Source organism: Eleutherodactylus coqui, chromosome 6 (genome assembly GCF_035609145.1).
Source record: "Eleutherodactylus coqui strain aEleCoq1 chromosome 6, aEleCoq1.hap1, whole genome shotgun sequence".
Lineage (NCBI taxonomy): Eukaryota > Metazoa > Chordata > Amphibia > Anura > Eleutherodactylidae > Eleutherodactylus > Eleutherodactylus coqui.
This window is the reverse complement of record NC_089842.1, coordinates 40,429,586-40,452,972: the sequence shown is the minus strand read 5'-3', so window position 1 is coordinate 40,452,972 and position 23,387 is coordinate 40,429,586. Positions and strand designations below refer to the sequence as shown.

At 46.5% G+C, this 23,387-nt stretch overlaps 1 protein-coding gene across 2 annotated transcripts; it reads right to left on the bottom strand.

Moving 5' to 3' along the window:
* Positions 1 to 7,633: 7,633 nt before the first annotated feature.
* TMEM218 (transmembrane protein 218) lies at positions 7,634 to 21,410 on the bottom strand. Of its 2 annotated transcripts, none has more exons than XM_066606654.1 (4): positions 21,323 to 21,410; positions 16,293 to 16,403; positions 12,934 to 13,036; positions 7,634 to 7,913 (listed from the first exon to the last, which is right to left on the bottom strand). In XM_066606654.1, exons 2-4 carry the CDS (start codon positions 16,400 to 16,402, stop codon positions 7,779 to 7,781), a joined length of 348 nt encoding a protein of 115 aa, XP_066462751.1. In that variant the 5' UTR covers position 16,403; positions 21,323 to 21,410; the 3' UTR covers positions 7,634 to 7,778. The 2 variants fall into 2 exon arrangements, with proteins under 2 accessions (XP_066462751.1, XP_066462752.1); XM_066606655.1 differs by lacking the exon at positions 21,323 to 21,410 and adding an exon at positions 19,583 to 19,720.
* Between the last annotated feature and the right edge of the window lie 1,977 nt (positions 21,411 to 23,387).

The following is a 23,387-nucleotide window of genomic DNA, read 5'->3' as shown; positions in this document are numbered from 1 at the left end:
TTTGGCCAGTTAGGCTCTAAAACTTTTTTGAGTTTGGAATTGGAGCAAATGTACTACACAGCAACAACCAGAACGCAAACTTGATGGAATAGTAGAAGTTACTATGTTCATGCCCCATTCACATCTGTTCCAGTCTGCTTCGTCCTCAGGGCCTAACACCAAAAATACCATAACCAATGGATCCAGCGCTAAACAGGCCCATTGACTATAATGTGGTCCGTCTGGAATTTTACTGGCCGAAAGATCGCAGCATGCTGCGCTAGTTCATCCAGTATTCTCTGCTGGATCTACGCCGGAGCCTCCACTGCAGATGTGAATGGCCCATAATAGTGTATTGTCCTCATTTTCACTCCAATTTCCCACCACCACATAAAAACACCTTTTGTTGACAACCTTGTAATGTCTGCAGTCATTCAGTTGGCACAATTCACTCATTGCCGCACCCTTAGAAACTGTGGGCACCTGACAGTGGTGCCAGCTGAAAGGAAAAGAGTTGAACTGCTGGTTACCATTCAGGAAAAACTTCAGCCTCTTTAAATGCTGAAAACAATAGAGACCCGGAAAAGAAATGGAGCTCAGGAAAGCTAGATCTGTGTAATGTCCCGGCCGGAGCTCCACGAGTCTGGACGGTAAGAAAACACGACGATAAAACAGGCGCGGCGGCGTTCAGCGTTACCACGCAGAATGCCAGGATAAACTTCAGAGGGTAATGGCCGCTGCTCCTTCTCAGTATTATTCTTAGTGGCTTGGAAGGTTAAATCAATACCGCAATTTCCTCCTGAGACGGAGCTTAGCTAATTAACCAAAAGATTCCTGAGTGTTTGAGGATGTGCCAGAAATAGAGCAATAAAATGATAAAAAGCAAAGAGACTGCACCTTGGAGTACTCACCGGATTCACTGGAGACACCGTCCATTTATCATGTGTACTACAGAATGTGTACAGTCACATTCCCATTACCTGGTATGGTCAGGACCATCAAAGTGCTGGATTAATGGAAGTCCTAAACAACAGCATGTAGAGCAGACGGCGAGATCATACCGGAGGTGGTCCCTGTTTCCGACTCGCCCATTGCACTGTTTCAGGGCTGCATGATTTCCTGCTGGTCCAGTATGGGACTATATATATTGTTGGCGAGATTAGCAAGATTCTGGACTGTTGGGAGTTGGATTAACAGGATATAATCGCATTCAGTTGTAAACTGCCTTAACCAACATTGTTAAGCTCCATTTACACGCGAAGATGATCTCTCAAAATTCCTCAAAAGATAGGATGATTGATAGTTGGAAGGATTCATTTTGCATAAGCTGCTAATGGGCACTAATGCCCATTAGTAGCTTATTAGCTTCATTTGCATGTAAATGAGGCTCCCTGAGTTGTATGTAGAGAAGAGCAGGTGGTCTGTTCTCTGCACACAGCCCCTTTGTTGCCGAGACTGCAGCTGAATACAATGTAATCAGCGCTCCCATGGAGAATCACAGCATGAGGTCCCTGCTATCAGTTCTCCGGCCGAACGATGGATTTTAAACTCAACTAAAAATCATAGTTCGGACGGAAAGCAAACGATGGTAGCATTTACTTGCAACAATTATGGCTCAAAAGACATCGTTTGAGTGAATTTTGATCGATAATCGTTGCATTTAAATGGGGCTTGAAGTAGCAGAGAGAACGCCACCACGCTTCTGAATAAAATGAAGGTCCACGAGTGAAGAAAACAAATTTATCACCACTAACCATCCACCAATACAGACTCTTCCTCAACCCTTGTAGACTTAGAGTACTTTTACAGAAGCCAAAAGATCGCTCATTGCTACTTGTACCGTGTAAACACGGGACCCGACAGGGTACGGAGCGAGAAATCGCTCATTAGTTGAGCTCATTGCAAGAAGTCAACTAGTGAGCGAGTTCTCACTCGGTGTAAACAGGCAGTCCTTCATCTATGAATAGCGGAGGATGAATGGAGGCGGGTGGCCAGAAGAGATCTCTGGCGCTCCGCTACCATTCACTGAACGACTGTTGCTCCTGTGTTAAAGCACGGAAGGGATAGTCATCCCATGTAAAGGCACCCTTAGGCCTTATTGACATAGATGAGTACGATTTTGGTCAGCGAAAAACTGACCGATTTTCATTGCAAGGGAATTTGTTTTTAACGCAGTTTTTAACTTGCAAGTATCATCTATTTTGCGTGCTTGTATATAAAAAAAAAAAGGCGGCTTAAGTGTTGTCACTGGGCAATTTTGGTCATTGAAATTGCACCAGAATCAACCATTCAAGTCCACGACATGAAATAAAACATGCGGCATCCAAGTGCATCCTGGGTTTTTTGTAATGCACCCTTTGACTTGAATGGGCGATTGTGGTCTGACAATCACACCAGAGAAGGACGCGCTGCAATTTTCTTTTCTTGTACATGGACCATCAGTGTGTGAAAAATGTCGCACGTGTGAAAACAAACATTGGGGCAGATTTATTATTCACAATACGATGCAAATTGTACCAGAAAACTATCTTACGAGCTTTGTGCCACATTTCCTATGTGTTTTTAGACACTGTCTTCTCTTAAAAAAGGCGTGGCCTTGTGAAGAAGGGGTGTAGCCTAAATTGAGCCAAAATTTTGGCACAATGTTTGGCATAAACTAAGCCAAATAATAGGTGGTATTATATGTCAGCCACATTTACCATCCAACATGAGTCGCTCCGATGAGTCTGGAATATTTTGCTTTACATTTTAGTTATTGTGCCTCATTGACTTTAATGGGTCTCAGTTCTGTGAGCTTCAAACTCGGAGGGAAAAATTGCGCGTGCGAATAAGTCCTTTTTGGAATTTTTGGTGGAATAAATTGAAAGCGCTGCGGAATAAGTTGGCGCTATACAAATAACCAGATATGTTTTTTGTTAATTTAGTTATTAGATCACCCTGCAGCCATCTTTCCTAAATTAAATAACCCCGATTTTGATAACCTCTCTGGGTATTGTAGTCCGCCCATTCCATTTATTACTTTAGCTGCCGCCTTTGTACCCGCCCAAGCTCTGATATGTCCTACTTGAGTACCCGAAACTGTCCACAATATTCCATCTGTTGTCCGACCAGTAAAGAGTGCGGAATTCCAAGGCGGAAAATTGTATTTCAATATCAAGAAATGACAAGTTACTTCTTGACGTAGAAACGCGATGTTCCGCATCAGAATTCCGCGTGTGGATTTTGCCCAGTAAATTACATGTGAGAATCTGAGACAGAAAGCAGTATATTTCAACGCTGTTTTTGAAAGGCGAAACTTCAGCGGTGAACGCCGCCGTGTGACAAACATACCCTAAGGGCTCACTCACAGAAGTGTATTTTAGATGCATTTTATAAGCGTAATACACAGTGCTAAAATCCCATTGACTTACATTGGGCCATTCAGCATTCATGCACGAGAAATAAAGCGGAGCATGTCCGATATTCGGGTGTAATGTGCCCATCATAGTATATGGTTGCGTAAAATATGCAGTGAATACACGTTGTACATGAGCGCTCGCAGGGTACTGCGTGATACGCAGCCACAAAACTAGACGATGCTTCACCCAGCCCTTGTCTAGACTCCCGTGTAACAGCGGATACCTGCTGCATTACAAGTGCTCTTCTATACAAAGTTTGCCCCGCGCCATCCATCCATCTCTGCCTACACCAGTCCGCCATCACACGGTCCGCAGGTCGGTGCGAGCCGCACTCCACCCTGTGGCTACACTCCGCAGAGGTGTTGGTTTCAAAAAAAGTTTTCATTTTGCACTGAAAGCCCCAGTTTTGCAGGGATCATTCCTAGACATTGTTGATGTAGCTGCAAACAAGTGATAATGACCATTTGATTTGTGTGAATTTGCCCCTCGGGTCCATGAAATGTTAACCAGTTGTTATGATTGGGGCGGCGCGGCCAGCTGGCCCGGTCCGTGCTCTCAGTTTGAGCATTTCACGGCGCACATAAATCATGTGTGTTCACCCTTCATTCCTGCTCCGTGAGCCAGAATAAATGAGTTTGCATTATCTTGGAATGTTGTGAACTGAGTCATTCGGCCACTTTCCATACTTACTGCATAGGAAAAGCAGCGGGTCACGGGGTGGGCAGCCCTGGCTGGGATTTACACAGAAAGCTACAGATCTAGAAAAGTACACAGAGTTACTGAGCTCCTCGCCATAAGCAACACACAGCCCAGTCCTATGACGTTATGCCAAGAAGGAAAGTGTGGCTACAGTTAGGGGACGGTCGTACACCGCCGAGGACATCCGCATCAAAGTCGCGTGCAGATTTTGATGCAGATTTTCACAGCAGAATGCACTCGCGCCAAAACTCTGCAGCGATTTCGCGGTTTGTGACCTCCCCTTGTTTTTAGTTTTGGTCAGAGGTAGATGTCAGAAGTATTCCCCAATATGTACCCCCAACGGGTGAGGCATACAGTGGTATATATGTCAGCGATTGACCCCCATTGAAAAAGGATGACATGTAAAACAGTTTTAGAAGAGAACATGCTCCTTGCAGCCGCCACTAGAGGGAGCTTAGGAACTCAGTAATAAGATAGTATGCAATAAACTCCTTAGCTCCCCCTAGTGGTAACTGCAGGCAGCCAGAATGCTATCTTCATAGGGGGCGTTCACACATAGCTGATTTGCTGTTGATTTTATCATGGTTTTTGGTGCAGACCGGCACAAATTTAACCCGTTCATTTTTAATTCAATTGACCAGTGAAAGCTGCTGCAGATCTGCACCAAAATCCACAGCAAATCAGTGAGGTTTGAACACACCCCGCAAATACCCGCAAGAGTGACATTGGGCTGGGAAACTCTGCCTGGTATTGTGCGTTTTCGTGCCAATGCGAGGTGTTTTTCTGTGAAAAATGCCTCCTCCTATCACTTTTGTGAAGTGGTGATATTTCAGCATTGGCTTCCAGCCGCATTAGAGGGTCGGCAAGTTTTTCCAATTGTTTTCAATGGGAAACATTGCATCGCACTCGCGTGTACATTTAACGCCGTGCAATGTGTTTTACTGTCTCATTAAAAACAATGGGTGATGCGTTCCAAGGAACACCAAAAGATAAGACATGTATATGACTCCATTCAAAAGAGTAGGGTTCATATTCGCACGTCTCACAATACACAACTCTCGTGCAAATTTCTCAGCCGTGTGAAACCGGCCTTAAGGTGCTCTCCAGCGCTTTTACTATTGATGACCTTTACCTGAGGAAAGTTCAATAGTTGATCGTCAAGAGTCCGCTGCTTGGGATCCCTGCCGATCGACTGATATCAGGCCAGCTGTTGTGGGCTGAACGGGAAGCAGACAGCTCTCTCTGTGGTGCAGTGGCCAGAGCTGGTACTGCAGGGAAAGCTTCCATCTGACTGAGGATACATCATCAACAGTAAATTCCTGGAAAACCCATTTAAATCTATGTATATACAAGAGCTTCAAGAGCCATGTATTAGGGCTTCTGTCCACGGGCGTATGTGTAAAACGCTGCACGTCTCCCTACAGCATGTCACCATTTTGTAAACACCGTCTCTGCCGACAGAGACCGCGTATGGCTGCTTGTGGATATGCGCAGTGTGCCTCTATTTTTATTTTTTAATTCCCCGCTCTGTTTCATAGTAGGGTTATGTATGAAAATGCCGCCCATACGCAAAGTATTGCGTATGGACAGCGTTTCATAGGCAACCTATACAAATATATAGGGTTCATGCTGCGTGATACGCAGAGAGATACAGTATGCTGCCATCTATTGCTCATGTGTATCTACATGCACAGTCTAAAAGCTGGGCAGACCCGATTATAGTCAATGGATTCTGCCCTGCGCTGTTTAGTTCTATCCAGAGACGGAACCGTTCGGCCACGGGGATTCCCCTATCTTGTTTTCCGAACAGAGAAGGAAAGCGGAATCCACAATGCAGATGTGAAACCACGCTAACAATAAAGTCATATCAACACATCCAAACGTATCAACTCTGTCTTTTGACTTTGTTTAAAGCAGGAATTTACAAAACTGTGCACTAAAGGCTCATTTACATGCAAAGACAATCATTTAAATGATTGAAAGGTTGGCAATTCTAGCAATCATTTTGCATAAAGTACTAATGGGCACTAATGCCCATTAGCACTTTATCAGCTTCATGTGTGTGTAAATGAGCCTCCAGCAGCTGTTTGCAAGTCCCAGCATGTGGTCTGGACTTTGCACTCAGCTGCATTGTCTTTGCATGGTTTACTGAGGGCTGTCAGTTGAATACAATATAATCAGCTGCTCAAGTGGAGAACACAGTGTGCGGTCCCTGCTATCTCTCTCCGGCTGATGGCTCGGTCAGACAAGCATGCCATTCCGCGCTGTTTAGAAGAGCACAGCATTCGCTTCTAATTGGAACCAGTAGGTTCCTACAGAAGCGTTCACAAAGAGGTTGTTAGGTGCGCAAAACTCTGCGCACCTAACAAAAGATAGGACTGCGAGTGCAAACTCACATGTCGGCTCAGTGGTACCGGCAAACATAGGACATGTCCTGTGGGAGCCTGGAAGGCACGCAGCTCGCACTACAGAGCAAGTGAACGGGCCGCTGCAGGAAGCTTGGAGTAGCCTGTTCACGCGATCTATAGCAAGCTGTGCTTGTTACTAAAAAGCGCGGAAATGCACGCTCGTCTGACCAAGCCCTAAATGATGGATTTTATGCTCACTTAAAAATCATGGTTCAGCGTTAATAGTGAAATATGGAAGCGTTTACACGCAATGATTATAGCTCAAAAGCTATTGTTTGAATGAATTTTGAGCGATATTCGCTGTGTGTAAATGGGGCTTAAGTCTACCTGCACACAGAGCAATTATCACTGAGACAGTCACTCAGGAAAGTCATTGAAGCGTATGAATGACAGTCATTCATTACCTTTTACAAAGAGCAATGATAGTTCATTAGATGCTTGCCGACATCTTGTTCATAGAAGGGATCTCCATGCTAATTTGTTTGCAGTGACTTTACACCAAACGACTTTTGATCAACTAGCGACAATATTTTTGATCATCTGAAGCTAAATGACTAGGGACTAGAGATGAGCGAGCATACTCGCTAAGGGCAAATACTCGAGTGAGTATTGCCTTTTGCGAGTACCTGCCCGCTCGTCTCAAAAGATTCGGGTGCGGGGGGGGGGGGTGAGAGCGGGGAGGAAGGGGGGGGGGGAATCTCTCTCTCCCCCCTGCTCACTCCCGCAACACACCGCTCACCCCCGCCAGCACCCGAATCTTTTGAGACGAGCGGGCAGCTACTCGCAAAAGGCAATACTCGCTCGAGTGTTTGCCTCTAACGAGTACGCTTGCTCATATCTACTAGGGACTCATTACTTGTTACCCTGCCGGTGGCCATGATTACACTGATCAGCTATCATTTGAAGTCGGCCGGCGGTACATTTCCCAGAGAGATGTACAGCCGATTAGCGAGCATTTCTGTACTTGCTGACAATCAATGATTAGCTGGCCAGCGAGTGTTCGTTCATCGGGGGATCATTATCCCTCTTACGTGGCCCAGTTCAGATATACGAACACTCCCAATAATCGGTCTTTTGCCCGACAACCCGGGGTGTCATATCTACTTTTGTGGAGAACAAACACTGACAGACTGACACTGAACCTCCTGCTAAGAGAAAAAAATATTTAATATATAAATGTTTCACAAATGAATCTCAAATATAAAATATAAAAACACATGTAACAGAAATCCATAGAAAAATAAACTTGTACTAAACCAGGAATCCCACCACCACACATTGAATGTCCGTGGCGTTACCGGAGCCGCAGAGGCTTGGCATAGACTGGCTCTAGGATATAGTAGCTAAGAGCCAGGAAGAGGCTTCCAAGGAAGATGACGCTGATAAGTGATAGGAAAACGTAGCGGCCGATGAAGAACGAGTCTACAATCTGCAAGAGAGAAAACATCTGAATGTTAGTGCACTGCAGGACGATCTATCAGGGGAAGCCCTGGAGCGAGGGTGGGATTACACGGGGCAACCATCCCCTGAATAGTCGCTCGGAATACTACGGCGATCGGTTAGCGTATGAGCGACGGTTTGTGTCCTTTTACATTGTGCAGCCAGCGACTCTTTTTTTGGTGAGCTGAAATGGAGCAACTAGAGAACAATTTCTCGCTCATCACCCGCTCGATGAACCAATGCATTGGCTGTGATTGGTTCATCAAGCGCTGCATTGATTCGCTGAGCAGCAGTCAAAGAACCAATCATAGCCAACACTTTGTGGAGGCGGGATTTATGAATTGGCTGCGCCGCAGCATTAATCGGCCAATTCATAAATCCAGTCTCCACAACGCGATGGCTGTGATTGGTTCTTCGACTGCTGCTCAGCCAATCAATGCAGCGCTTGATGAACCAATCAGAGCCATTGCTTCCTGGAGGTGGGATCTATGAATCTCATAACCAGGAAGTGATCTTCTGTGGGCGGCCGAGGACTGCAAGAAGCGCGTTGGAGCTCCTGAGAGCAGCGGGAGGAACCTGGACTGAGCCTGCTAGGTAATGCATTCCTTTTTTAAAAAATGTAATGTAGCTAGGGCTTATTTTCATGGTAGGGCTTATATTTCAAGCCTCCCCGAAAATCCTGAAAAATCAGGACAGGGCTTATTTTTGGGGTAATGGTATCTCTTACATTCACTCTGTGGAGTGACTATTTGGACAATAGTTGTCCGTGTAAAGCTACACAATAGGATAATGACGACTGCAATACATGCATAGTATAGAAGTAAGGCCTCCTTCACACGACTATGTGTTTTTATGCACGGCCGATTGTGGCTAAAAATCGCAGGAAAGAAGTTAAGCCGGGATCAAGACCCAATCTTAATTAGCATTTTCTCATCCATTTACACGGGTGGCTGTGGTGTAAATATACGCTGCAGCGCGGAAATCCCTCGGTCGGCATAAATCCTCGGAATGACTTGCAATGCTTTACTAGAGCCAGCTGTAACCTTTTACCGGCATTGGCCGCAGCTAAACTCCCTCCCCCTGTGGTTTTTTCAGCTCCCATAGAAGTCTATGGGAGCCTGCAGCGTATCTCATCAAAAGATAGGATAAGACCTATCTTTTCACGCGCCGTATAAAAATCGGTCGCTGTTTTTGGCTACCTAGCATTCCCGGCATGATGTCCTACAACCCTAAAAATCGCTTATCTGAATGAATACATTGGAATCCAAAGCTTCGGAGGGTCGCGATTGTGTAACGCGGCTATATTAGCGTATATACGAATAAGGCCTAACAGCAATGACTGCAGTCACATCCTAAGCAGCAAACTAATACACAATAGTGCCCACCGTCAGATTTCTCACCCATACAGGTCATGCTGCGCAGGTAGGTACCTCTTTGTGATACTACAACTCCCAGCATGTCCTGACAATGACGTGTGACAACAGCTGCATGGCCGTAAGTCGCCATCCTGCCTTACATTCTTATATATGATTGGCGCCGCTCTACTTGATGACACTTATCACCACTAATATTCTTAAGGTCAGTACACATAATTCGACTCCCCCCATCCTCTGTCCTTACGGAGTGTTACAGTGAATACTGACATTGTCCACCCATAGCAGGATGATGAAAGAAAATCAGCAGGAGCCTAATAAAAGTTATTTTCGAGCTGCCGGGCATGAAACAAGTGTGAACACATAAGAGGTGATCTTCTGAGCTATCCTTAGCTGTGAACTGGCTCTAGGGACCGGGCCAACACGCCGCTGCAACACGAAAGGTCATTCGGAGGAGTCCATATTAAATCTGACCTTGGCTCCAGCGCAGAACAAGTCTCTTGTGGATGACATGTTTGTCTGGGCAACGCGTTTCGCTTTTTAATTAGCCAATTAGTGGACCTTCAGTCTGTAAAGCCCTAGTCATGTATTATTGATAGAGCCCTAGTGCTGTGAGGCGGAAAAGTGGGGTGTTGGGGGTGGTGGGGGATGGGAGGAACACAGATCTTATAATTAGTTTTTGGACGAGTGTGGCCGTCGGGAGATAAATCAGCCACAGATACCTCCGTTAATTGTGTTTATTTCTGATCCGGTGACCTGTAATCTCAGACTGCGCGTGCTTACAGCGTGCGGAAACAAGACAACTGGAAATACAGGAATAGAAGTCTGTAAGTAACAACAAACGACACGACTGAGGCCCAATGTCCACGGGCGGATTTGAATTAAGATCCGCATACCAAACTGCCTATAGAGATGTATAGGCGTCCGCAAACGGATTTAAAGCATGCAGATTTGTTTTGTGGACTGTTTGGTTAAAAAAAAATAAATGGTGGCATGCTCCATTTTCTGCAGATTCCCGCATGGACTTCTTCCACTGAAGTCAATGGAAGCTGTCCGATCTGCGGCGCTGACACTGCAGGAGTGCCGCGGATCCTGTGGGAGAGCAGGAGATTTAAAAAAAAATAAACTGTACTTTGCATGTCTGACGGCAAGGACCATGCGCAGTACAGCGAACCCAGAAGTGGAGGGATTTGCGCAGATGCCGGGGAAATCAGGTAAGCTGGGCTCACTGGCTGCGGCACGGGCTGGATCCCATGCGGGATTCCCTGCACGAAATCCGTGCGTGCCGACATGAGGCCTAATGGTGCTTTTAGATGGGAGTGATTATGGTTTTAAAAAAAACAAAAAAATGTTCAAACACGCAAAAGCGAACGATAATTGTTCGGTCTAAATGCGAGAAATGACTAAACGATCATTGTTCACTTTTTTACAAATCCATTGTCGTCTCGTTCGCTTTAAACAGCGCTTGTCGGTCCTTCTCATTCACTTATACCCGTACAACTCTGGAAGGGATTAAAGCTACTTGTATGGATTAGGAAATTGTGGGCGACCTCTGAACCAAAAATGGCACAATTAGTGCAAAATCATCATGGCTCCTAAATCCCAGATGCTGGATATTGTAAGTGTCCCATTAGCTCCATACAGCAGTATACGGGCAGGATCAAACAACATAATTCCATTGCGTATGACGTGCACATAAGACGTGGTGGGTGGAGGTAATGGAAGTACATTCACTGCGTACGGCCCTATTGCTTTCGATTAGTGTGTTTGGAACTCGGTGCATACGCAATCACATTGTATTTCTACTGTGTTTTTTACCTATGTTGCTAGGAAACATCGGAAGAAGAAAAAAAGATACTAGAAAGCCGGTGCGCGAACATGACATCACGTAGGGACATGCAGTTCCCTAAAATACTGCAATTTGTACGCAGCGTTGTACGAGCCCGGCCTTAAACTAAAGCATTGTGAAATGCCATACTGTACACAGTAACTTGTCTACTGATGAACCACTAAATTAGAGGTCGCGCAGTTTGATTTGGCTGAACCTTCTTTTTTCTTTAACCCCCTTAAGGACCAGGCTGTTTTGTACCTTAAGGACCAGACACTTTTTAGGGATTTACCCATGTGGCGGTTTTACTGCCCTATTTTCTTTCCTTTAGCTACCAAAATTATTTTTGCTCCTGTTTTTTTTCCCGTGACATATAGGACTATTTTTAAATATCTTTTTTACTGACTTTTTTTATGAATGGGTGAGTGAGAGCTGCCTCTGATTGGTGAGGGCTGTGACCAATCAGAGGCAGCAGATTCAGCAGGCGGCGATTTTAAATCCCCGGCTGCTGAATACTACACAGAGCAGTTCAGGAGAACTGCCGGCGGCCGCGGCTGAACTCCGGCTGCAGGGACAAGGTGAGTATATATTTTTATTTTTACACATTTTTGCACGTTTTTCAGGGAAGGGCTTATATTTTTAAGCCCTTCCCGAAAACTCATGCCGCGCTCGCCAGCAGCCCATTGCTTTCAATGGAGCCGGCTGTATTGCCGGCTCCATTGAATTTCAATAAGTTGGACAGCGCTCCTTTATCGGTCCCGTTTCGCCGAAAACGCTGCTAGCTGCAGATTTTTCGGCGAATCGTCGGCCCGGTCACATGATTTGCGGATGCGCATCCGTCATGCGATCCGCAAATCGCGGCAAAAAACGGTCGTCTGACCGAGGCCTGACAGAGTTACAAGTTACTGCAGATCTCTGACTTTATGGTCGTTTCTATACATGCAGTGATGTGAACGTAACTTGTATGACACTGCACTAGATTAGTAACACGCTTCTCCATTTTTCCAGCGTCCTCACCATCAATCATACAGAATAGTAGTAAAAATCCATCAATCACACATGTATTTCTCAGGCTTCGTTCACACGAGCATGGTCTTACCGCAGTACAGGCGTGCTGAAAATCGCGTGAACGGGCAGCTGCTCCAGGAAGAGAGAGCGAAGCCCTGCAGGGCTTCAGGATTTCCCCATAGCAGGGAGAGAGAGATGGGCCCATGGGGAATTAATCCATAGCCTTGCTCTGTCTCTCCTTGCTATGAGTTGATCCCCTATTGCCCCACTCTCTCTCCCTGCTCTGGGGATCCCTGAGGGATATCCCCATAGCGCAGAGAAAGTGGGTGGGGCTAGAGAGAGGGACAGGGCTTTATGGCTTCTTCCAGGGATTCCCCATAGCAAATAGAAAGGGGGCGGGGCTAGAGAGCGGAACCCTGCAGCCCTGCTGTAAGCAGCGGGAAATTCTTTCCATTGGCAGAAATCCTCTTAATGAGATTTGTAATCGCCTTTTCCTGTGCAGGAGTTTCCATAGGCTCCTGCTCCTATTGGGGTCCATGGAAACTCTTGCTCAGCATGCACGAAAAATAGGTCAGGTGTTATTTTTTCTCGCATCACAGTCGCATGTACGATCGAGTATTTAGCGCTTCTAAAATTCCTTCATGTGAACGCTTCTTCAGGAAACCATTGGTTCTTATAGAAGCGCTCTATTCACGCGCCTCTAAAGCGCCAAAACAAGAAAGAGCCCTCAGTGTCTGTGTGTGGATCAGGGCTAGTATATCTGTAATGTTAGTACATTATTAATAGGAGAGACGAAATACCTGAACTTCCTTTTCTGGTGAGGGAGTTTCGCTCGCTCGGGGAAAAAATACCAAAATAAGAGTGATGATTACTGCCAGGAAGAACAGAGCGATGCTGGATAACCTGGAGAAGAAAGGTGATCACCAGAGAGACACAAGGAAAATGCAATTAAGGACCAGCAAATCAAGAAAAAAAACATCTTTATTGCAATTTTTGTTTTAATTCACACTCCAGAAAATTAAGTTTACGAGTATGACTAATCCCGGGCTGAGACGAAGCGAAGACGTGGGCTGCTGCACGCAGTGGTCCTGGCTGTGGAAAATTGCTTAAAGTGCTTTGCAGGAGTTTAAGAAATGAAACAGACTGCAGGAAACGCAATAGAAAAAAGTAACAAGTTAGGGCTCATTCACACGGGCGTATGCGTATTTCAGTTGCGTAAATACGCAGCATATTTACGCGACTGACGTATGCATATTGCGGTTATTCTGCACGCGTATTTACGTGCGTTAAAAAAATGCAAGGATGCTCCCACGGATTTCAATGGGAATGGACTTTAACATGGGCCAAAATAAAACATGCCACGTTTTGTTTGTTTATGCTGCGTAAATACGCACATGTGAATAATCAGTGGAAATCAATGGCTTTTATTCACTGCGTATTATGCGTATAAAAAATATGTGTGTAATACTTTGCATATTTACATGCTTTATGCTACAAAGTCGCGCGACTGTGTTTTTTTGCCAGGATTTTTTTGAAATATAAGCCAAACCCTGAAAATAAGCCCCAGCTGCATAAAAAAAACCAAAACATATTCATCACCTAAGAGACGTTGTCCCAAAGCCCCCGGCACTTGCTTGAAGTTCTTCGGCAGAGATTCCCGGTCAGGATTTTGAAAAACCCCGCCTTTAGGAAGTGCTGCCTTTGATTGGCTGAGTGCCACCGCTCAATAAACCAATCACAGCCATTCATTGAGGCGGAGGTTTTCAAAATCCTGACCAGGAAGCTCTGCCGAAGAACTTCCAGCAAGTGTCGGGGAGCTTTGGGAGACGTGTAGAAGAGCGAACAGCGCTTGTTAGGTGATGTATGTGGTTTTTTTTGCTCTTTTATGCAGCTAGGGCTTATTTTTGGGCTATTACAGTAGGATTTCCTACTGTAAAAGTTGCATCGCACCACATGAAACCCGTGTCCAAGCCATAAACTAAGCCCTAGCTGCAGAAAAAAATTTGCATGACTTTCTAGCACCACATGCGAGAATTTTCAAGGGGGGGGGGGGCCTTGAAATAAAAGCACTACCCCAAAAATGAGCCCTAGCTACATAAAAAATAAAGTATACATCACCTTAGAAGCACTGTCCAGGGCTCTGCTGCAGCTTCCTCTAGGTGCCCGACACTGGTCTTCTTCATCTCTTGTGGACGGGGATTGAAAAATCCCTATCTCCTGGAAGCTTTGCCTCTGATTGGCTGACATTTAGCCAATCACAGCCAGCGCTCAATGAACCAATTACAGCCATTCATTGAGCACTGGCTCAGCGTTAGCCAATTACAGCCAGTGCTTCCAGGAGGGGTGGATTTTTCAATTCCTGGCCAGGAGAGATGAAGAAGACCAGTGCTGTGGCCCGGGAAGAAGCTGCAGAGGAGCCCTGGACATCGCTTCTAAGGTGATGTATACTTTTTTTTCTGCAGCTAGGGCTTATTTTCGGGGTAGGGCTTATATTTAAAGGACTTCCCCCCCGGACAATCCTTTGCATGTGGTGCTAGAAAATCGTGGTATCACCGCAAGAAACCACAGCGATATTGCACGGACCAGCGATGCAATATCTCTGAGATTTTCTTATGGCGATGCCGTGTTGCCCGTGTGAATGAGGCCTTAAAACCAGACAGTAAAACCTATTTAATTTTCTAATGTGTTTTTGTTTTCTGATTGTATATTTTTTAATTTTGTCGTCTGTACATGACTCCGAGGCAGCGGCCAGGCTGCAGGTTATCAGTTTTTAGAGATACTTCACAGCAGCCCCATGGAGCATTTACACAATTGATAGTAGCTGACAGGTTGACTTTTGTGGGAAGGCGTTGTAGACATGTGTGCAGAGGTCATTGTGCAGGGAAGTTGAGGAGGTAAGCTGTGACCATTGTCTATCTGAAATGGTAGATCTTGTGCTGTCTATATAGAGATGTTACCTTTCATTGTAATTCTGCTTTTGACGATAAGGAGATGACGTTTGAGAAGCTATCTCTACAGAGCAGGAAGTGTCAGACTACTATCTGCCCTAGTGGTCAGTGTAAAAACTGCAGGATGTAAAGAGGTTTTAAAAAAATATAGATTGTGACAATGAAATAAAAAAAAAAACTCTAAAAATTCTTTAAAAATGTTTAACATAAAAACTTGATTTATACAATAGGACATTTACTGACAACACATTCCCTTTAACCCCTAAATATATGTTATGCGGACGCAGAGGGTGCATGGTGTGGACTTGGGAGTCCAATCCATACCTGCAGAATATCAGCTGTTTATGACAGTTGCCAGCTAACGTGGATCACAGCCCTTAACTATTTAAATGCTGTAGTCAAATCTGACCACGCACCTAAGCGGTCAGCCAGAGGAGAGCACCATTAGCACCACTGCAACACGGGTTGCCAATTGTTTAGTTTGCCAGCCCAGTGCCTAGTGAAACTTTCCAGGGCTGTCGTGCATGAATGCCTATTAACTAGAGATGAGCGAGCGTACTCGGAAAAGCACTACTCGCTCGAGTAATTTGCTTTATCCGAGTATCGCTGTGCTCGGGTCTGAAGATTCGGGTGCCGGCACGGAGCGGGGAGCTGCAGGGGAGAGCGGGGAGGAACGGAGGTAAGATCTTTCTCTCCCGCCCGCTCTCCCCTGCTCCCCGCTGTGACTCACCTGTCAGCCGCAGCGGCACCCGAATCTTCAGACCCGAGCACAGCAATACTCGGATAAAGCACATTACTCGAGCGAGTAGTGCTTATCCGAGTACGCTCGCTCATCTCTACTATTAACCCTTTCCAATCCACTGTCTGACATCTGAAGCCATATGATTTAAGGCTGTACAGCTCCGATGTTGGAAGACGTCCGTCGGGGTTCTCTTACTGTATATTGCCAGCCTCTCTGCTCTCGGAGCCTATCCAACGTGTCACCTCATGCAGTACTGGCTTTAGCCAGCAGATAGCGCCGGTGTATAACATCAGAAAGAGAGTAACCCCCTAGGAAAACCAGGATACAAATTGGATTGGAAAGGGTTAAGCCCTGCCTACCTTTGGATGTTTTGTTTGTGTTTTATTCTGATGCGGTTTTTATGCCTTTAGTGTGTTTTTTCTAACACAGACCATTATTATCAAGGCGAGAGTTGCATAGTAGTTCTTACCGTGCTGCTCCAGAGGCTCGAGACAGGAGGATGCAACTTAGAAGAGTTACTACCCAGATCACAGCGATCACAAACACTCCAGTCCCCACTCCGAGTACAGTAGACGCCATTCTAGAGGAGCAAACACAAAGATATGAGATTACTCGCTACAACACATACACGGCTTTGGCTGTGACCCCAGTAATGTGGCCAAATACTGCAGTGTAGCCCCACAATCTAACAGAAGTCAATGTAGCCACCATGCGGTTCACTAACAACAGCCATAACCAACAGACTGCAGGAAATCGAAAAATGATGTGATCTGTGAATTATAACTATTTGTAAGCTACAACATGGCCACACTGACTCTGCAAGGTAGCAGGGCTACTACACTGCAATACTTAGCCGCATGACCCGTGTTGCCCTGGTCTGAGCCTGCACACAAACATTTGCAATCACCTTTGCAATCTTTCTTCTGCCTTCCATGCGAAATTATATTTTGCTTTGTGTCATTAATGTTACTACTCAACGGGGAAAAGAGTCCAACAAGCGACAAAACCGCAGAAGAATACAATCTAGCGGCATCTTAAACAACTTGTATTATCAGGAGGAGCAATTAAAAGGATGTTAGTTTTATGTAAATGAACCTTAATTATTGTATAATGAATAGTTCTGTATCCTAAAACCACTTTTGTCAGTTTTCTAGCATTAAAAAAGTTGCAGATTTTGGCCACACTATTTTTTTTTGCTTTTAACCCTTTGCAATCTAATTTTGGATTCAGGGTTTCCTAGGGGGTTTTCTCTTTCTGCCATTCTACAATGGTGCCACCTGCTGGCTAGAGCCCATACTATGGTATTGGACATGCTGGAGAGGCCCCCAACAAGAGAGCGGCCAGTAGTATTAAAACAAGATGAAAAAAGTTCGATTTTCTGGGGGAAAAAAGTCATATTTTTCCTGCACAGATGCGCCAGGCACGCTCCGTGTTTCTGATGGACAGGCATATTCAACTGCCTTCTTTGGATGAAATTGGGCACGTGCTACAGCATAGCCTGCCCGCGCACTAGTGTTAGCCTTTATCCGCTGTCAGTCCAGTGCGCATGCTTTTTGACATCCATTACTCGCAGTGTCACCTGATTTCAGACGCCGTCCGCCGTTTAACCCTTACCAATCTATTGTCTGACGTCTAAAGACATTCTGATTGAAGGCTGTACAGCTCCGATGTCGGAAGATGTCCGTCAGGGTATTCTTACTGTATATTACTGGCCGCTCTGTTGTCAGGGACCTCTCCAGCACCTCCCATACCGCAGTGCTGGCTCCAGCCAGCAAATAGCGCTATTGTATAATGGTACAATGGCAAAAAGAGAAAACCCCCTAGGGCAGGGGTCCCCAACCACCGGGCCGCGGACCGGGCCGTTAGGTGGTTAGCGCCGGGCCGTCAGGTGGTTAGCGCCGGTCCGCGGCATCGCCGGAACGTTTCTTCTAAACACAAGGCACGCGGGCCAAATCCGGCCCGCTGCCTTGTGTTATGTGGCCCGCAGCGTGCCGACGCCGCTCACCACTGAAGCGATTACCAGCGTGGGCGCCGCAGCTCCCCGCTGGTAATTGCGCTGATCCCGGCGCACACCGACGTCAGTGTGCAGCCAGGATCCTCCTCCCTGAGTCCCCTGCTCATTAGTTCCGCAGGAGAGGACTCGGGGAGGAAGCGTGCCGGGCTGCACACAGACGTCAGGGCAAGCAGTGAGAGAGCGACGCTGACAGCAGGGAGGAGGTAAGTATATGGGTTGGGGGGGCTGTTTATTTCTGGGGGGGGCTGGTTATTACTGGGGGGAGGGCTGGGGGCTGCCTGTTACTGGGGGGGGGGGGCTGCTTACAACTGGGGGGGCTGCTTACTACGCTGGGAGGGGCTGCTTACTATGGGGGGAGGGGCTGCTTATTACTGGGGGGGCTGCCTGTTACTGGGGGGGGCTGCTTACTACTGGGGGGGCTGCCTGTTACTGGGGAGGGGGCTGCTTCCAACTGGGGGGGCTGCTTACTACTGGGGGGGTGTGCTTATTACTGGGTGGCGGGCTGCTTATTACTGGGGGCGGCTGCTTGTTACTGGGGGGGCTGCCTGTTACTGGGGGGAGGGCTGCTTCCTACTGGGGGGGGCTGCTTATTGCTGGGGGTGGGGCTGCCTGTTACTGGGGGGGGATGCCTACTACTGGGGGGGGGGATGCCTATTACTGGGGGGGATGCCTATTACTGGGGGGGATGCCTATTACTGGGGGGGGCCTGCTTATTACTGGGGGGGCTGCCTATTACTGTGGAATGGGGGCTACTTATTACAGGGGGAGGGGCTGCTAATTACTGGGGGGGGGCTGCTAATTACTGGAGGGGTTGTCCATTACTAGGGGGGGGAGATAAATTATATGCTGCCCTATGTGTGTGCTGGGGGGGGGGGATAGATTATATACTGCCCTATGTGTGTGCTGCCAGGCGGGGGGGGGGGGGGGGGGGGGGGGATATATTATACTGCCCTATGTGTGTACTGCCAGGACAATCTAAATGTCATAATTGTATAAGTATGCACTAAACTCCAACCCCCTTCATAACCCCGCCCCATATAACCAAAGCCCCGCCCATGTCCCGCCCAACCCTGCCGGGCCTTGTAAAAATGTTCTTGCTTGAAGCCGGTCCCTGGTGCCAAAAAGGTTGGGGACCACTGCCCTAGGAAACCCTGAATCCAAAATTGGATTGCTTTGATCCACCTAATGTAAGTATCCCGACAAACACTGCAATGGTAGCGTTAGTTGCTATTAAGTAGAGGACAACGTCCGAGATCAGGGGACACTGCGAGTAATGGCCTTCAGAGCGCAAGCAAGTATAGAACGCTAATGTGCAAGCGAATGCATGAGATTTCATCTTAGGCTACATGCACACGAGCAAAAAGAACGCACGCGAAGATGAACGCCATTCTTTTGAGTCACACATATGAGCAGTGTTTTCCCTCACAGCGATGCTGCGAGATTAAAAATCGCTGCATGACTTATTTTTTTGTGTTCCGCGGAACGCATCACCAATTGTTCACAATAGGACCTTGAAGACATCCTGCAGCACTCTCAGGCCGTGCAATGTTTCACATGGAAATCAATGGTAAACACTTGCGATCCTCTATTGCGCGTGCGGGTCAGAATTTCGTGTCTGCATGAAAAACGCCTCGCCCCCGCGAATAAAACGCTTCTTGATAAGCGCGATATCGAGACGAGAGTAAGACTAATGTCACATGAGCAAGTGCGATATTGCGCCGTGTGTATGACTCCATTCAACGCACAAATCTCGCACGATTTTCTCGGCCCTGTGAAGCGGCCTAAGAAAGAAGTTTTAAATGCATGTCCATGAAGATCACGGGGCGAGCCGGTGCGGGAAAAACACGACTCTTCATCTCATTTTAATGCAGCGTTGGAAAACTATAAAAGAAGATTGTAAAATTAGTGGCGCACGTATAACAATATTACATAGCGACTCGGAAAGCAATAAATCGGAAAGGAAACGCGCGACGGTCAGCGCACAGGATTTATGAGGCTGCATACATGTTTACTTGGATACAAAAAAAAAAAAAAAAAAAAAAAACAGACTTCACATTGGCAATAAAATGACGCAATTTTCACACGATGCAAGAGTAAAAAAACGGACTTACGAAATCAATTATTTTCAATGGTTTCCTTCACATTTGCGAAGTTTTCACTCATGCAATGTTGCAATAAAAAAATTAAAATCGCAGCATGCATCTTTTTTATCGCCCATGCATCCCTACGGAGCCTCCTTTTTATCGCATTGCAACGCACAAACGTGCAATTTTTGTGCAATGCATTTCGGACATTAGAAAGTTCTATTAACTTTTGCCCTAAAGAAAAAAAAATTGCATGATAAAGATACAAGCAGCAGCGGTGTTTTCACAAGAAAAAGCATCGCTGACGCTCAAAAATCAAGGGGAACAAAGACGTGGTTTTGCCGCCATTTTCTTGCGGCAATATTACTATCGCCAGTGTGAAGGAGCCCTCAAACAGACACAGATTTCCATCATGATGCACTGAGGTTCACTATTGGAATTGCAAGAAAGGTCGGACTTTTACGGACGGCGTGATACCCTATCAAAGTAACTCCTTATTTATCCAACATGGCGAACATCGCCAAAAAAAAAAAACACACACACAATGCCAAAATTGAACTTTTTTGGTCACTCTGTCTTTAAGAAAAAGTTTAATAAAAGTGATCAAAAAGTCTAAAATGGCGCCAGTAGAAAATACAGGATGTCCCGCGAAAAAAAAACCCACCAAACCCTCACACACCTGCGCTGATGTAAAAAGATAAAGTTATTGCGCCTGTCCAGTCCCATTAGGGTGATTTCACACGGGCAAGAAAATCGCGCGATTTTCGCCTGATGCGAGAATCAGTAAGAAAGCAGATTAGGAAACCAATGATTTACAACGGCTTCCTTCCCGTCTGCGATGTTTTCACTGACGCGATGTGGAGAGAACAAAAAAATCGCGGCATGCTCTAACTTTCTGCGCTGTGCGATTTTTAAAAAAAAATCTCCCATGTTTCCCTATGGAGGCTTCTTTTTATTGCATCACAACGCAACAAACGCGCGCTGCAATTTTAGCATTAAAAATTCCTATTGAGTTTTGCAATAAAAAACATTACGAGAACGAAGATACGATTTTGCCGCGATTTTCTTGTGGCAAAACTGCGATCGCCCGTGTGAAACTAGCCTCAGAGTATATAGATTGCATGAAAATACACTGCGCCAATGTTCTAAACACGTATGGGAGACATGTAAAAAAAACAAAAAACACTAGCACAAATTAAGTGATATGGCAGCTTTCATATTCTAGCCTGCATGACAACAATGTGGTTGCTATGGGAAACGGCGCTGTTTACGATTCCCTCCCTGCTCCCCAGAGGTTAATAATCCCCGTGGATCTGCCACGGAGGGAACCTTCGTTCTGAGGCGACTACTATGAAGGCTAGACCGCCCCAGCAGCCCCGCCGACCGCGCCGTTAGTATTACCCGCTGCCTGCAGTCAGCCGCCGCTCTCTATGTAATCTGTATCCGTTTATACATGGGGCCCTTCTTGTCCAATCAAAACTGATATAACATCAGCCATTGTGCCGCCTCTCCAATCACTAGCGACGTCGCATCGTCTTCCCGTTCACTGATTGGCTGAAGCGCGTCTCCTGGCAACAGTGCTTAGTTTGGTTACTGAGGCCTAAAGCACGTAAATAACGATGCTGTTATTAGTAATGGCTACTGGTTAGGGATGGGGTCAGCTCCAGTGTGTGTCACTGCTGCAGAGGTGACATGCTGCTCACACAGCAGTGAGGACATTAATTACTGTAAACACTCCATAGCCACTGAGCCCTGTACATTGTATAGCCCATATAGCAGGACTGAGAGTCGGGTATATTACATACTGAGCCCCCTGAGGGATTCACAACAGATTCCCAATAATATTAGGCTGGGCTGACATGACCGTGTGTGCTGCGTGCCGCCAATCCCCATACGTGTATGCGTGTGTAATACGCGCCAAGACAGAACATAATGCGATTATTTTTGCACTTAGCACGTACACGAAAAAATGCAAGTGGGAATGTCCCGATACAAGTCAGCGGCTTGCTTGCACCACGTGTGCACGGGAGAATTGTGTGTGTAATGCGCAATGACAATATCCCGTGTGAGCGTTGCCTAAATTCCAAAGCGGGACCCAGTATTTATTTTTTACCGGTCATTAATAGTTAAAGGCCATTAGAGGTAATAAATAACTATTCCCTGTGAGTACAGCAGGGCAGCAACCATGGCAACGAGTAGTTTTAGGCTGGGTTCACACAGGGCGGATTTGCCGCAGAAATTCCGTCCGGAATTTCGCTGCGGCAAATCCGCATGCACCTGCTAATCCCAGGATTAGCCAGCCATGTGGACGAGATTTGTGAAAAATCTTGCCCACACTGGATGGCCAATCTATCGCGGCAGAAGCTGGCACTGCGGCACGGATTTCCCTGCTGCAGCATGTCTTTTTTTTTTCCGTTACGTCCGTGCTCCTCTTTATGGGAGTGCCGGCCACAACGGAAAAGCACGCGGCCAAGCCGCTCCAAGACCTGCGGCAAAGTGCCGCGGGTTTTGAAGCAGCGCTTTCCTGGCGGAAATCTCGCGTTTTTTTCTGCGGCAAAACCACAAGATTTCCGCCGGGAATACGTCCCGTGTGACCCCAGCCTTACTCACCGAAGCAACTCTGCTCCGGCCGCCGCAGCTTCTGCTTTGATGAGTAAAACTACTTGTGGCCTGATTGTTCCTCAAGGGCACTTAGAGGGCGCACTATTACTATTGGGGCAATTAAGGGGGAGCACCATAACTATTTATTGGGGCCACTATGAGAGGGATGCACTATGTTATTTTTGGAGCCACTAAGGCAATGCACTATTACTATTGGGGGCGCACTAATATTACTGGGGCCACTATCGAGGGCACAATTACCATTGGGGCCACTAATGGGGCACACCATTACTATTTGAGCCCCACTTATTTGGGACACTTTCATCGGCACTATTACTGTTGGGACCATTAAGGAGGCGCAGTGTTGCTACTGGGGCCACTAAAGGGATGCCCTACTACTATGACCACTGGGGTCACAGGTGGCGCTATCACTACTGAAGGTACTGATAGGGGGCACTATTACTACAGGGACCACTAAGAGATAAGATTTCACGTCATGATGAGCTACACCCCTTCTTCCATTGGTCAGTATTTTTTGGCAGCCCTGCACACAGTGGAATTTACAGCAGAATTTCCCACTGTGAACTCCGCCTGTCATGTCAATTTCACAGCTTTCTGCTGCAGTTTCTGGCACTATTCTGCACTCTGATCTTGCCCGTCAATGGGCAATATCCGCGTGCAGATCAGCAGCAGAAATCTGCGGATTCTGACCTGGTTTTTAGATGCGAAATTCGCCGCTGAAAATTCCACAGCGATTCTGCTGTATGAAAAGGGGCTTTCTGCAGTGACAGGAAGAACGCAGCACCGTGTCTGTCATGTCTTGGTGTGACGGGGAGGTGTAGTCAATGGAAAGCATGTGTGTCAT